Source organism: Sinohyriopsis cumingii, chromosome 15 (assembly GCF_028554795.1).
Source record: "Sinohyriopsis cumingii isolate HCF-2022 chromosome 15, ASM2855479v2, whole genome shotgun sequence".
NCBI lineage: Eukaryota > Metazoa > Mollusca > Bivalvia > Unionida > Unionidae > Sinohyriopsis > Sinohyriopsis cumingii.
This window is the reverse complement of record NC_142975.1, coordinates 139,912,440-139,928,242: the sequence shown is the minus strand read 5'-3', so window position 1 is coordinate 139,928,242 and position 15,803 is coordinate 139,912,440. Positions and strand designations below refer to the sequence as shown.

At 36.0% G+C, this 15,803-nt stretch overlaps 1 protein-coding gene across 1 annotated transcript in view; it reads right to left on the bottom strand.

The window, feature by feature from the left end:
- The window catches only part of LOC149782907 (uncharacterized), a 103,954-nt gene that overhangs the window by 75,324 nt on the left and 12,827 nt on the right, over positions 1–15,803 (bottom strand). The window contains exons 4-5 of the mRNA XM_089934464.1: positions 12,193–12,409; positions 6,919–7,088 (exon numbers count right to left, since the gene is read on the bottom strand). Coding sequence (XP_089790590.1) covers positions 6,919–7,088; positions 12,193–12,409 — 387 coding nt within the window. The remainder of the gene's footprint in view (positions 1–6,918; positions 7,089–12,192; positions 12,410–15,803) is intronic.

Below are 15,803 nucleotides of genomic sequence, written 5' to 3'. Positions count from 1 at the left end.
AGTTGAAAACCTGTCATATGGGACTGAATTATGTCCAGGAATAGCCTAGATATATTGGTTACAAGAAGCCTGGATGGACAGACCAATGGAAAAGAGGACTAATAAAGGTCTTCCACATCTTGATGCAAGTCCCTAAGAAATTATATCACAGGCCTGGTGGTACTTTCCAAAATTTACTTTTATATGAAAATCTTTTCTAATGAATCAAAAACTATACAATTTTACGAATGTATTGCCTACTCTAAAACAGGGTTCTCCAACTCAAACCACCCTGATGGTTGCATGAGGGCATTTTTGATGGTCCAATGGCCAAACAACCTTTGTTATCTTTCATGACACCTTGTGACACCAATCATTCTGCGGGCCACAATATACGGCTTGTCAGGCCATGCATGTTTGACACCCCTACTCTAAAAGAACAAGTCCAAATTTGTGCAAAACTCAAAACAGTATTTTCTGGGATATTTTGACTTCATATATTTCCTACATTTTAGTCCATGCATTTTATAAATGCTGACATGATGTAGTTACTTGCAACCAGACCTAAAATGATAAATTTCCTATTGGCAATAGGTAATTAGACAATTTTAGTTTCAGTTTTTATTGGTTTTAACAGTGCTTTTAACACATTATTTACTATATCATGCAGAAGAAATGAGAGGAGAGTGCCTTTCCCATGGAAATAATGAGGCAACTGACCTGTGCTGGCCTGCATATGTATTGAACTTGCGACCCTTGGATTACAGGTCCAATGCTCTACCAACTGAGTTACTGTGGCTCCAGGTAATCAGGTAAGTATATACTAAGCAAGAAGTTCATGTAGACTTTAACTTGTCCTTTGTATGAAAATGAATGATTAAACATACATTAAAACCCTTACATCTATTTTCAGTCAAATCTGATCACAGATTGTATGTTTAATGCAGGGGCGTATTAACCATTAAGCAGACTAAGCACGTGCTTTGGGCACCAGGGCCAAAGGGGGCACCACAAAGTTGAGAAAAGGGTGAAAAGAAAAAAAATGAATGAAGATTTGTAAAAAAAATTGATAAAACTAGTGCAAATTGATCATAATGTTCTGTTTCTTGATCATGGTGCACCCTAGGGTTATCTTCCCAGGTGTACCACAAGGAGCACTGCTGGCACAGTGCACTCTGACCTCTGTTGGTCAGCGTGGAAAGGAGGGGGGCACCAACATTTGTCAGTGCTTAGGGCACCAATGAGCCTTAATCCGCCCCTGGTTTAATGCAGTTATTGTCAAGGACACCCAAAGGCAACCCTATAATTTTAAATTTTGCAATCAAGTGTTAATTACATTTATCTCATTCCTATCTGCTTGGTGTTGCTTATATAACATGTCCAAGCTTGACTCTATTAATTGGAAGAATTTACCACTCTCTAGCCAGACAAGGACTAATTTAGTGAAAACAGGGAGCAGCAATTATTCAAAGTTCACAATAAGTCACTTGAAACTTTTGAATCGTTCCACATCAGATGATTAAATGCTGATAAACAGAAACAAATAGTAACACTTTTCTTATACTGCTTCACTACAGTTGTTGTACAACATAAAATGACAACTTTGAAAATAGGGTATATTAAAAAACCTGCAACTGTTTCCATACCAGAATGCCTCATTTAAAACTTGTATACGATAAACTATTGGATAGAATATTTTTAGTAGTAATGGACCTGGATACATCCAATAGACCAAACTTTACTTCAGGCTGGGCTATAAAAACATAATTTTTCACTTGTTTTTTTATGGATCCTGCGTAAATACTTCAAAGCAACATCATTTCTATTATTTTTTGGAATATTTAACACCTAGTGTTATGGATTTTCATGCCTGACCACACACATCACAGCTGTGTTAACACATTGTGACACCAAACAGGTCATCAAAACGTCTACATAAAATAGCATTTATATCAATATGGTGCAGACAAATACACAACCAGTCTACTAGACCAATCCAATTGTATGCACACTAGGAATGACTATACAAACATGTTTAGGAATGACTATACAAACATGATCACACACATCACAGCTGTGTTAACACATTGTGACGCCAAACAGGTCATCAAAACGTCTACATAAAAAACATTATATCAATATGGTGCAGACAAATACACAACCAGTCTACTAGACCAATCCAATTGTCTGCACACTAGGAATGACTATACAAACATGTTTAGGAATGACTATACAAACATGTGTAAGGGAAGCACCTAAATAATAATACAGTAATTGTATCTCAACTAACTGATGAGTTCTGCAACCTCCAAAATTTCTGATAAGAACTCACTCCTGATCTATTCAGTTACAACTCAATTGTTTATTATTTGGATCATCAAGTAGTGGATGAAAATTCCTGGTTTTGAACACATTTTGCAAAATTCAAGATCTTTATGCCACTGAGAATAAACATATTATTTCTCCCAACTTTTTCCCCATATTTCCCGGTTACATGGGACCAAGGAAAGAGAGTATGGGTGTAGAGAATGGAAAAATAAAGAATTAGTCCCTCAAAGGAACTATTGTTCTACTGGCTGAAAGGAATTTCTAGGAATCCAACATGAGTTATTTCTTCTGCCCATGTATTCGTTTTAACTGCTAAGTATTGGAACCACCCCATATATGCCTGAGAAATGCCAACACACCAAATGTGGCAACAAACTATTTTTTTACACATCTTAGTCAACATGTTCACAAGACAGCTTTAAGTACGGAACAACAATTTGGGGTCATGGCCTTTTACCTTGAACCTGATAGCACTGACAAAAAATGTCCAAACATGTCTCAAACTATTGGAACAAATATCCAATTTCTAACTTTGGTACAATCTATAATTTATACTTTTGGGTAAATTTTTTTAGGTGGCATCATTCAAGGTATTGTGTTGTGATGTGATGTGATTTGGATTTTTAACGTAGCTTTAACAATTTTTCAGTCATATCGCTACGATGTCTGCAATGTGGCAGTTTATAGTGATGTCTAGCACTGGGACATCATGCCGCAGACATGTAGAATGATGTCCCACCCAGTCACATTATTCTGACACCAGGCCAACCAGTCCTAACACTAACCTCTTGATGCTGAGCGCCAAGCGAGGCAGCTGTTAGTACCATTTTTGTAAGTCTTTGGTTGGACTCGGTCGGGGATCGAACCCACGACCTCCTGCATCCGAGGCGGACACTCTAACCACTAGGCCACCAGAGCGGTACTCAAGGTATGGTTCTGATATATCCATAAACTGAGCTTGATCAAAATCATTTCATGCTCAAGAGCCAGCATAACTAAAACCTGCGTCAAGATATTGGACCTTTAAAAAAATTTCCGAGTGCTGACTATGAACTTATTCATAGGAATGCAATTAATTACAAATCTGGTCAAAATGCACTTTTGTATTTACAATTAACATTGTTGATAAGCTTGATTAAGTACAAAACTGCTGGCTTGACCTAAGGTCAATTAGATCTGGTCCCTATAAGCTCCTTCAGAAAAATCTGGATATCTTGTATGTTCTAATTGGCAACATTTTTATCCAAACCATTTAAATACTGTAAGAAGTGCTTTAGTGAAAAATCCATGTCAGTGCTATAATTCATGCAAAGTAGTGTAGAAAAACCTGTCTTGAGAGACTGACCCTTCTGCTAATAAAACCAATCTCTCACAACAGGTGGTCTCTCATAACAGGTTTAAACAAAAACATAATTTTCCACTATCAAATTTCAGCACTGTTTAAGAATGAAAACTACCCACGATCACTGTACATATATTCTATTCTTTATTTATAATTCTTGTTAAAATATTGCATGCATTCATCTGAAAACAAAATGAATAGCAATAAAGATAAAACGTATTAGCATATGAAATCAGCCTTGTCCTTTGTATCACCCTGAATTTGTTTTACTGACATTCAAACTGCTATTTTGTGAGTGGTTTCACATATTTCAATTACAATAATTCTTTCCAACAGTGTCAGAACTTGCTATCAGTGCTCAATTGTAATAATGACTGTAATGATGGTTCTGACCAGGCTTTGGGGGAAAATGGAATGTATATACATGTACCTTGTACATGTACCAATGACTGAAATAAAAAGAAATAATTAACTCATCCAGAAACAGAAAAATTCATTCAGAGACAAAATCAATGGCACAACATAAAGGGATTAACTTTATAAACAAAGGGTGCAAACTGTCGCACCAACTTGAACATATAATGGCTTTGTGTGTGGGATGTAATCACTGTAACATCAAGAAAAAAGCAACAAACAACACAACCCATTAATAATAACAATAGAATCTGAGAAACCTGCTGGTTGAATAGACAAAGACCTCTTTCACTCCCACGCAAACTCCAAAAACAAACAATGCATGCAACAACTACCTTGTCTTCAACACAACAATGGCAGCTGTGACATTTTCTTTAGCCTGGTCTATAACAAAAATGACACTAAAAACCTGACCCGCCAAATTAAAAAACCAGTGCCAACCATTTTTTTATTTTTTTTATCGTAACAGTCTTTACTTCTTCCAACAGTCATGGTTGCAAACAGTTAAATTAAAGTTACTGGTGTTCATCTCTGTTCTTGTGATACTGTAATACATAGCCATGAAACAATATGCATGTACTTCAGTCTGGTTTACAATATACAATTATGATGTTATATGCATGACCTCGAGCCCTTTTTTTTTAAGAACAGCCTAAACAGTCATAGTTACAAAGGAGAAAATAAAGGTCAGTGGTGTTTTTGCAATGTAGTCATTCACTGCAGTGTCAAAATGCACATTTTACTCAGACACCCTGGTCACTGGTAGCAAACAGCAGGTGGTCAATTATGACAGTGCGTTTATAGAATAAAACTGATCCATGCATTACTATTGTGGTCATAAATGACAGGTGGTTGCTCGTAGCAGAGGTCGCTTAAGATAGGTTTTACTATAATGACAACATGGGCAACATTTTCATTCAAAATTAATTTGCTATAGAATTATAAGTCCTGTAGTGAAAATTCCCAGTGTCCATATAACCATGTAACCATATCAGATGTCTAACAAGCACCATTTTCTTTAAGGAACAACCACATATCTAAGAAATTATATCAAAACTCTTCTCTTTTTGTGAAAACCTTATGTTGATACAACCATAAATTCAGGACAGGGTTCCTGCCACAAATTTAGAAAAAGATTTATGACCTTTTCCAAAAAAAATAATTAATATTTCCAGACCTAATAATGTGGCAAGTTTATTGACCTGCATAGCCGATGTGATGCTTTAGTCTTAAGTCTGGAATGCCCTATCCAGTCTTTGAAGTTATCAGCTTCTTCCCACAAGGGTTATAAACATAATGTCCAGGCATTCTTTAAATATCAGGTCCACACAGGCACACAAAATGATCAGTCCAAGAATGTCAAATCAAATAAAGTCTAATGAAATTAAAATGAATACTCACTAGCACAACACAAAACTTAATTAATTAAATAATCCATGAAACTGGGTTAATACAAATCAGGAGAGCTGAAATTCAATGACTTTTCAATGACCAGTTTTCAGCGACTACTCATGGTATCAAATGTTCTGCTTCAGTTACTAATTTAAATACAAGAAACAAATACAAAACCAATACAGAAATAAATACATGTAACATGAAAGGGAAATGATATTTAAAAAGAATGTCACTGTAACCCAGATGTTAACCACTGCCCTTTAGCTTCTATACTTTTTTCTCCAGTTGCAACTCCAGTGCTTTCACTTCAGAGATGCTGCCTGGATTTTATCTAATAGGGATGGGTTGGTTTACCCACTTGTTATGAAAAAAAGGAGGGGGGAATAGAACAAAAAGGAGGGAGGAGGAGGAAATGGCCATGGTTCACAATATACCTAACGCTACAATATCCATCCTTCTTCCAGCTACACTCTGTTAGAGTCCTAATGAAATAAAAATCTTTAAAAGATGTTACTTCTAGTTGTATATGCATTAATCTGCTGATTTTTCTAAGTTTAATCAGTTCCTCACTAGTGTATGAATATTGTTCTATGCTGAGACACCTCTGCTGATGAAGCATATACATAGCTAGTTTAGCCAGCTGGAATAAGTTTGGAAACTGTTCCTTATGTTTATTATGTACATGTTTTCACTGCTCATGGGTAATGTCTTTTTGATACTTTAGCCCCAAAATAAGATTTTTTACTTACATAAGCACTTATGTTTCACTTTCTTAAATCACTTGTTCTGATAGTAGTATTTTGATTAAATAAATACATTTACTTCATAATTTTATTTTTAGATTATTTATTAAATAATCTGAACCCTAATAATGCTATGTGTAGCTATGCTCAAGGTATTTTGAATGATGTATTTTTAAGGATTTACCCTCATTATCACATATTTATGTTTTTGTTTTCTTTTTCCACTCATAAACCTTAAGATATTACACCAAAATCACAATTTTTCTGGACTATCGGAATTTGCAAACATGTTACAAATATAAACACTTTTTATAGTACGACAGTTCTTTACCCCGACTGGGAACAGCATATGGTGGAGAACTTGTATTCTTGTACTGAAACCATTTCTTCATTCAGTACAAGAACCTTGACATCTGGACCCTGAAAATGATACATTCCTTACCCCAGGTACATGTACTAGCCATCCAACCTTCCTTACCCCAGGTACAAGCCATCCAAAATGTTTGGTAACTGTTGATGGAAAACAGCCCAAGATATTGTGCAGACACAAAGCTGGTGACTAACACAAACAGAGGGACAACATAACAAAATATGCACCACCTTACATATAAAAGCCTTAACAAAATCTGAACATTGCTGACAAATGGCATCATCAATGGAGAAAATGGGACTTCTGTCATCTTTTAATGCTAGTATATATTGATAGTCATTACTTACTAGTAGCCACATATCTAAGGGTCACGTTAACAGTAGCTGAACTATGGCACAACCCAATAAATATAGCACTTGACTCTGAGATGAAAGGACTTGTAAAATCTGACTTGGACCAGTAGTACTGTATGGTTTGGTTCTTGTAATGAGTATCAAATATGTACAGGTAGTTACATCTGAAAAAGAAATTACAAGATTCTAAAAATCATTTTTAAATTCAAGTTTATTAAAACATAATGCACAATGCAAGGTCAATGACAATACAATAATGCTAACAAACCATACAATCCGACATGTTCTTCCAAAACATTATCTGATTTCAAAACTGAAATACTTCCAGTTCCTACTGCTTCATTATTTCAATTTAATTATACATTTTACCAATTCTGAATTGTGTGTTACCAGAGATCTCGCTAGGATTTTAAAACAAGGAGTACATGACTCCCAGTTTGGTAAAATAGGAGTCCCACCATCAAAAGTTGCAGTCCCTTCTTTCCTATAGAATCAACACAGACGTGAGTGCATCTATTTTTAGATGGAGAGGTTTCCATAATGTAATCACTCACTTTAATATAGCTTCATTACAACAGTCCATTGACAGGATTGCAGATTTATGGTTTATTTATTTGTCTCCATCCTTGTAGTAATTTTAGGCAATGGTTAAATAGTATCTGATTTGCTGTTTTTTCCCCGTATTTTCGCAAATACGTGTCAAGTCAGAAAACAGCATAGACCTTAAAGCGCATCTCGTGAATTCCACAACATAGCATTGCCCTCTATGTTTCTGACCTACATAATTTGCAGTTTAAAGTTAAATCTTTAATAAAATATTACCTTGGCTTTGTTTTCAATGATCTGTATATTTTTCTGAAAATATCTGCCCGATGATGAACGAAAACAGACAATCTAATAAACTGGTACATCCCAGACTTAGCAAAGTCCACCATTATTTCCCGTTAGGCCTACTGGTTCACTTACAGTTTCAAACTAACTTTATGACAAAATAGTGTACAAGAGGCAGTTAATATATATCCAGATCACCGATTCTGATCTTCAAAAACATGTTTGTATGTTTTATCATCAAAGGATATCATGCAGGAAATTGATAGCTGCTACCTTACTCAAAAAAGGGTTAATGGTCAATCAGCTATCAAAACATTTGCTTGTGAATGGGCAGGAGTTTGTTTGTCAACATAACTGATATCAAAACTTGGCCTAGCTACTGACCTATTGATGAATACATTTCGCTACAAACACTAGAACTAACTGGGCTAAGGCAAGGGGCATTTAAAAAAAAGTATGGTCAGTCAATGTACCTCTTAAATAGCTATTGTTCGTCCATCAGAGTGATACTGAATTCTGTCAATCCAAGTAAGGATTTATTCCAAACACTAAGCTAGGTATCACACACTTTCTTACACTTTGCCACTGTCCTATCCGAACTATCAATTCTAGCAGCTTTAGCACTCTTCTGAATCTCGTTACAATCTTCGTAAGTTTGCCGTTTAACCCCAAAATACTTTTCCAAATTTACAAATGGCATTTTGTCTAAGTCTCAACATGACTTGATTCTCGTGCACTACTTATTCCGATATATTCGGAAATGAACACAATAACGAAAGCTAAAGTTGTTTATTTGACGTACTTTTATAGATGACCACATGTACATCTCTGGATCTCTCTGACTCTGAAATCAATCACTGTAAATATCAGTACATTCCCCCCCTCCCCCCGCCAGTCAAAGCCTTTTGAACTGGCAGCCCAGCTATTGCATCATGTTCTTTTTGATGTACTCTTATAATGGCAACATGTATGTACATCAAGGGGTCTTTCAGTCATTGAATTCTGTCATTGTAAATATCAGCACAGCTAACTGATCAACACATTTTCCCACAAAGCAGGTGGCTGAAGCAGGACTGGCAAGCTTTGAATTTTGCCGCACACCTATTACATGCATACGGAGGACTCCCGCCTCAGTGATTTTCTGCGTCCCAGATCAAAAATTAGCGTCCAAATACACGTAATTAAGCGTTTCTGAGATCTCTGGTTACTTTCTTAATAGTTACCAAGTTTTGCTAATTTCTAAACATCTGAAACTATATACATTTTCTTACACAGCATTATAATGACTTGTTTTAGTTACAGCTGTGATAAAACATTACGGTTTAATTCTACCTTTCTTGTGAGGTTGACTGGAAATTCTGTTGGTTAGAAAAGATAATCTTTCTGTACAATATTCATGTGCAAGGTGTTTATTCAAAGAACTGACTAGAAGTGAACTATACATCACACACTTGTGACAAAATTGACTAAAATGTAATGTCACAATGTCATATTCATTATTTAATGCACCTAAAATGGCATTTCCATTTTCATACAAAAAGTTTAATTGCAACTTTCATTAACTAAGTTTACAATAAAAAAAATTATAAACTTTGTTGAAGACGAAGTTGGATAATGAGAAAACCTATTTTACTGACCTTTCTGCACTGGCCTGTAGAGCTACTAAAATTCATAAAATGTTATATTCACCTTAAGAAAAGTGTATAATTGTCCCCATATTTTAGCCTCAGGAATGAGATTGTGACACCCTTGATCTGTCTATCTGCCCATTTTCACATCACCTAAATTTTAGCTGCTAAATACCTAACACACATTGGGCCAGATTAATTACTAATATTTACAACTAGCAAATACTTAAATAGCCTCACAGGTGAGAAATTGTCTCATAGATTATGATAGGTTAAAACAATACCTGATACATGCAACAACACAGATTAAGGCAGACAATAGTCTAATACAAAACCTTCACACCATAAAAGAGCATGCTTTTGTGGTCAATTATTATTAAGTAAATGTCATGTAAGAAAGATGATGTTTATCTGCTAATAATCTAACTATCAATGAATGCTTTTCATTTTTTAAATTATCAAAATTGCCTTCTTTTTTCAAAAGCTTAATAAAGGCATGGTTAATAAAGGCTTTATTAACCATGCATACTTTATTAACCAGACATGGTTAATAAAGGCTTTATTAACCATGCATACTTTATTAACCATGCATGGTTAATAAAGGCTTTATTAACCAAGCATACTTTATTAACCAGGCAAGTAGCTTATGCCTGATGCTTTACTGACAGAGACCAACAAAACAGACATCAACAAGTCAGATTCACTCAAAAAAGTTTCAAAGGATAAAAATAACATACATTAAATAGCCATGACTTTCATTTGGTCAGTTGCATGTCAAGATGTTAGAATGTCTATCTAAGTTAGTGGTACACAACATAAACATTTACATCAACCAAGACTGATCTTGATTGGAATTAAGCTGGCCAAGCTATGAAAGTTTTGTGTCTATAATAAAACCATAAATAGAGATGTGTAAAATAAGGAGATAGGCCAAATGTGTTGGTGGGCTGTATGTTGTGCACCCCTGATCAAAGTGTTGAAGGACTGAATTACTGACACAGGATAAAGTAAGGCTGATCACAGTGTGAATCTGTGCATAGGAACAGCAATGATGATGACAAGGTATATTATGTGCCACCTGATAACCCCTGAAGACTTAAGTAAAAAATAGAGTAAAAAACCTTGAGACTGCTGAGTCATTTTGCACAAGAAGTAGGGGTATTAACACATGCCACAGTAGTTAAACAAAGATGTGAGTACAGGCAATCATGATTACCTTCAACAAGACAGGCTCCTGAATTATGAACATTAGGTATTATTATTTATAACTAATGAACTTTACTTATAGTAAAGTTAAAAAAGTATCTTGTTCCTTATATGTTTCATGAAATGAGGAATGTGTTATATGTGGAACAACTTTATTTATTCATGAGACTGGATGAGACTTTCAGCTAACTTTTCACAAAAAAATCTTAAGAAAAGAATCAGCTTTCTTAACTGTTTGCACTCTTACACATACATTCTCTCTACCTATCTTTCAAGTCACATAAGTGCTCATAAAAAAATGTATTTTTTTCACATCTGCAAAATCCTCTGCAAACCAAAAACATCAAAAAGCTGAAAATAAAATTTTGACCCATGGATGAACACACACACACGCACACAGAGAGTGAAACCCCTCAAAACCGAAAACCCTTTGGACCACATTTCTTTTGATCTGAAGAAGTTTTCAGCTTGCCGAGATTTTTGCTGAGCACTTATGTGACAAGAGGGAGAGAGAATGCAGTTATGATAGCATCAGTATCTGTGCGTGTTAAGGTGTACAAAATTAAGCTGTTATTTTTTAGATTTTATTTTAAAGACATGCATTTAATGAAGAATTAATGAACAATATACATTCCTACCAAAAATCATATCCTGTTACATGAACAAATACAGTTGCTCAACATAAAAATATTGTCCTCATCATAAGAAACATGTCAGGAATAAAAAACCGTACTTTAATAACTTCACTTTAAGTCCACTGGAATTATGAATGATAATCCACAATGTTTAAATGCTCAGTACAAGTCATAATGTTCACAGTTCAAAAGCCTACCCTGAAGAAGGCATGGAGCATTGTCTATTGTTTCTTACATTTTTTAACTAATGTGGCTTGTGGTAATGACTCAATTTCTTGTGCCACAGCCAAATAACAATCATCATTAGTAATCACTAAGATTCTTAATCTCTTTTATGAGCTCAGCAAGTATGTCACATCATTGCTGGGAAGTTCAGAACATACATTCACATCATCATATTCATCACTTTCATCTGGCTGATTGCTTTCATGAAGTCGCAACACAAGTTTAAGATCATGTGACTCAGGTGTACACCATGTCAGAGTGATATAGCATTGACCAAGAACATGATGAGTTGTCCCTCCTGCTGACTTATCTGTTTGTTTACATTATAGTTTCAATCAGATGATCAGCAGATAAACATAGTCTTTCTTAGATTGCTTACTTACAAGCATTTAGTTACTAATACATATAATTAGCCTTAAAAGCTGACTCCTTTGTATGATACAAAGACTGCAAATTAGCCTACTGCCAACCCTAATCTGTGAAAAGTGTTGTTTTAACTATGCATGCCCTTGGGACATTTTCTCGGTCCTTGTTTCACAGATCAGAACACTACAGCACTTGTTAACCATAATTAAACTGTTCCAACGCGTGTCAAGAATGTAGCAGCTAATGTTTTCAAATTCTGACTGAGTTTTGTTTTTATGGGGTACAGTTAATCATAATACTGAAGTATGGGATTGAAATTTCTTTTTTGAGTCCACAAACTAGACATTGTAGTCACAACATGGCAATTTGATCCTTACTGATAGGAACAGGAATCAACTCTAAAATCTTGCGATGAACAAGTCAAAGAGTCAAAGTCAATCAAGGAAACCGTCAGTCTGCAGTAGCTGCAGGATTCAATCTGGAGGATGCATGGACTTGGGTATTCAATACCCATTTTTACTTCATCAAACCAGATGATGCCTGAATCTCCTATCTCTTGAACAAATGTATTCCGACTCACGCAGAGCTGTATTGCTGAAAATTGAACAAACATAAGATTAGAATCACAAAATGGAACCAAGATTGGCCAGATCAAACGCACAATGCTTGAAGGCTATCAGAACCAGAAAATGTAGCTAATACAGTTGGGAAGATTATCCAAAATCAGCTTGATGCCTCATTTAATCATGCCCATTGTAACCTAGCAAAATAATGCAAACAGGTGAAATAAGTCAAGAATCTTCAACCTTACAGTAAAACGGATGTAATGATTGTAGATAAATATCCAAGAAAATGACTGAAATTATCTTGTTTCTGGGAATAACTGATTTACTTGATAAAACTTACAAAAAGGTAGTGTACTGAAATGAATTGCAAATACTGCTGACCAATTTGGCAGAAAATTAAGATGATTCCAATTAGCTTATTGTACAAAAAAGTACACAAGTATTATAATTCACTACAATCCTAAGGATTACTCTGATGAAAAAAGGCATCAAGTTGAAGGTGTTTGTAAAGCCACTGGTAAAAATGAGGTGACCATACAAAAGTAAAGTAGTAACTTATAAACGATGGGATTTCGGTGCCAATTTCTACATAATAATAATAATAATAAAGAGGACTTTGTATAGCACCTAATCTTTAGAAGCTCTAAGCACTTTACAACATTAGACAAAACCTAGAACATAAAAAACATATAATGATATGATTACAAACACAAACACCATGAAATTAGAAAAAAATAGAAAATTCATGCTGAGAATATTTAGGTAGGAAACATTATTAGGTCTTTAAGTTTGTTATTGCAGTCGAAATAAGTGAGTTTTGAGAGCACTCTTCAATGTGATCACTGTGTCTTTGTGTCTAAGTTCAGTGGGCAATTCATTCCACGTTGCTGGGCTCTGGTATGCAAAAGAACGCTGTCCATATGACTTTGTTTTTATAGTGGGAATAATGAGTATACGATTGTCAGAAGAGAAGCGTAAGTGTCTTGCTGGTGTGTACAAATGGTTGAGGTCGGATAGGTATGTTGGACTAGAGTTTGTCAGTGAAACGTAGCACAGAGAACAAATTTTGTGTTTGATTCTGGATCGAATGGATAGCCAGTGTAGGGTACAGAGCAGCGGGGAGGTGTGCTCTGATCATGGTACTCTAAGTATGATCTGAGCAGCTGTGTTTTGAACTTTCTGGAGTAGATATTGAGTGTCATGTTTACCCCGACCCAGAGTAGCCCAGTTTGAAACATGTATAATCAAGGCAATTCTGACGGGTCATTGTTTGATGTCGAACATTGCCGAAGACTAGCACTAATCCGTTACGTAAGATTGTTGTGGCTAGAATCGAAGGACCGGACATTGGAGTTGCAAAGTCACAGACAGCCAATTATCACCTAGGTGTCGAAATGTTTCCAAGATCAAAAGAAATTGCCTGAAGAAGTGGGAGTGTCCTAACTTCTTTCCCCTGCAAACAGACAGACAGGTTGAACTGGCCGCTAAGACGACTGGACAGGGGCACAGCGCCACCCAATCAGAATCGAGATGGGGGGAGACCTTGATTTGGGTAGAATGATATCCCTGCGTTTTCCGGCAAAGTTTAGTTCGCTGAGAGAAATTACCCAGAGAAGAGGTTAGCGTAACTCCGAATAGCCATTCGTTATTGGCGGGAAAATCTTAGAACGGGAAGGTCTAAGTACAGAAAGCTTCAAAAGGTCAGTAGATATTTGTTCGGTCTTTGTGGAATGCGACTGCATTTTAATTGTAGGTCGTATGTATACTTTATTATTACTAGAATCGTAGTACGAAGAATTACTTTGTTTTGTTAATATGTTTGCATATTTTGAAGAAATGAGTTGATATTTGTAAAGAATTATATAGCTTGCCAGCCGTCGTAAGAGTTAATATTGTAATTTACTATGTGGGTATTTTATAGTAGACTAACACATATGTTCATATGATTATAGATTTTGCCATTGTTGAATATTTGTAATGTACAGACATGCGTCTGATTTTGTCAGATTGTAGTACGATGAGATTAAATATATATGTGTATATACTGACGTGACGCAATGTATTGATGTCTGTATAACAATTCGCCGATACTGTGTTATTACGCCATTGTTTACCCTGCAAGAAGTGTGTGGGAATTTCAATGTGTATGCATGCGTGGCCGAAACAGTGACAGCTATCTGATGGTTAATTGTCATTATAGTGTGAGGTGAGGTTCGATAAAACATTTGTTAACGCCTTGTGGTTTTTCACAGGAAGCTTTGAGGGACAGACCAGTTAAAGTTTGGTCCCGTTGTCTCGGATAGAGAGATGGAGGAAAGGAGGGAAGAAGAGGGAGAAGGTGGAGTCTGGGAGCGGAATTGGAGGAGGAGATAATAGAGAGGGAAAGGAGAAGTTGAAGTCTGGAGCGAAGCCAGAGGAGATAGTAGAGAGGAAACAGAGACAAAGAAGGAGTCAGAGGAACGGAAAGAAGGAAGGAATCAGCGGGAAGAAATAGATGAGTAGATGCAAGGACAGGGGGAAAATCGAACTCACACTGTAAATCACGGGATGAATTAGGCTGTCACTTGGTCGAGGGAAAGACGAGTGATTGGAAGTTATCGTTTTTAAATTATCACATTTATTAAATTGTTATTGATTGAATTTCATCTTCGTGTTCTCTATAATTTAACCGTCGGCATTGCTGACTGGGGGCTCAGAGCTGTAAATCTACATCATCCCTAATTTAACTTTCTAACCTAACGAGCCAGGGTGGAACTTTCAATTTAATTTAATTAAATTATATTGGGAGAACCCCACCCCAATACGACAGAACGCCACATTGAGATGAACCAGAAAGAACTGAGTTGCATCTAATAAGAGATCACTATTATCTGACCTCAATCTCTGACTGCCAACATTTTATTTTAGTACATTTATTGCTGACACAAGACAAAAGATGTGGTTAATGTCCCTTTTGCCTTGGGTAGGTTGGATTTTATGACTATGTCATTAAAATGTCAAGACAAAACTGAATCTAGCCAATGGTGCCATGTCTAGCCTGCATATAATCAAGTACTTGATTTCACAGGCGAGACAAAATATGGCAACTATTTTGAATCAACTGAACATGATGTCATGTGGGACTCTCTTTTTTTTTCTCTCCCTGTCTTTCTCCTGTAATTTTTAAACCTATTTCTGACTCTCTAACTTAATGAAAAGAACTGATATGACATGGAGTGCATACATGATATGTGGACAGGGCAAAGACAAAGCCTATTATCAGGCATGGAGTGCATACATGATATGTGGGCAGGACAAAGACAAAACCATGGGCTGCATAAATGATATGTGGGCAGGGCAAAGACAAAGTCTATTATCAGGCACGGAGTGCATACATGATATGTGAGCAGGGCAAAGAGAAAGCCATGGGCTCCATACATGAT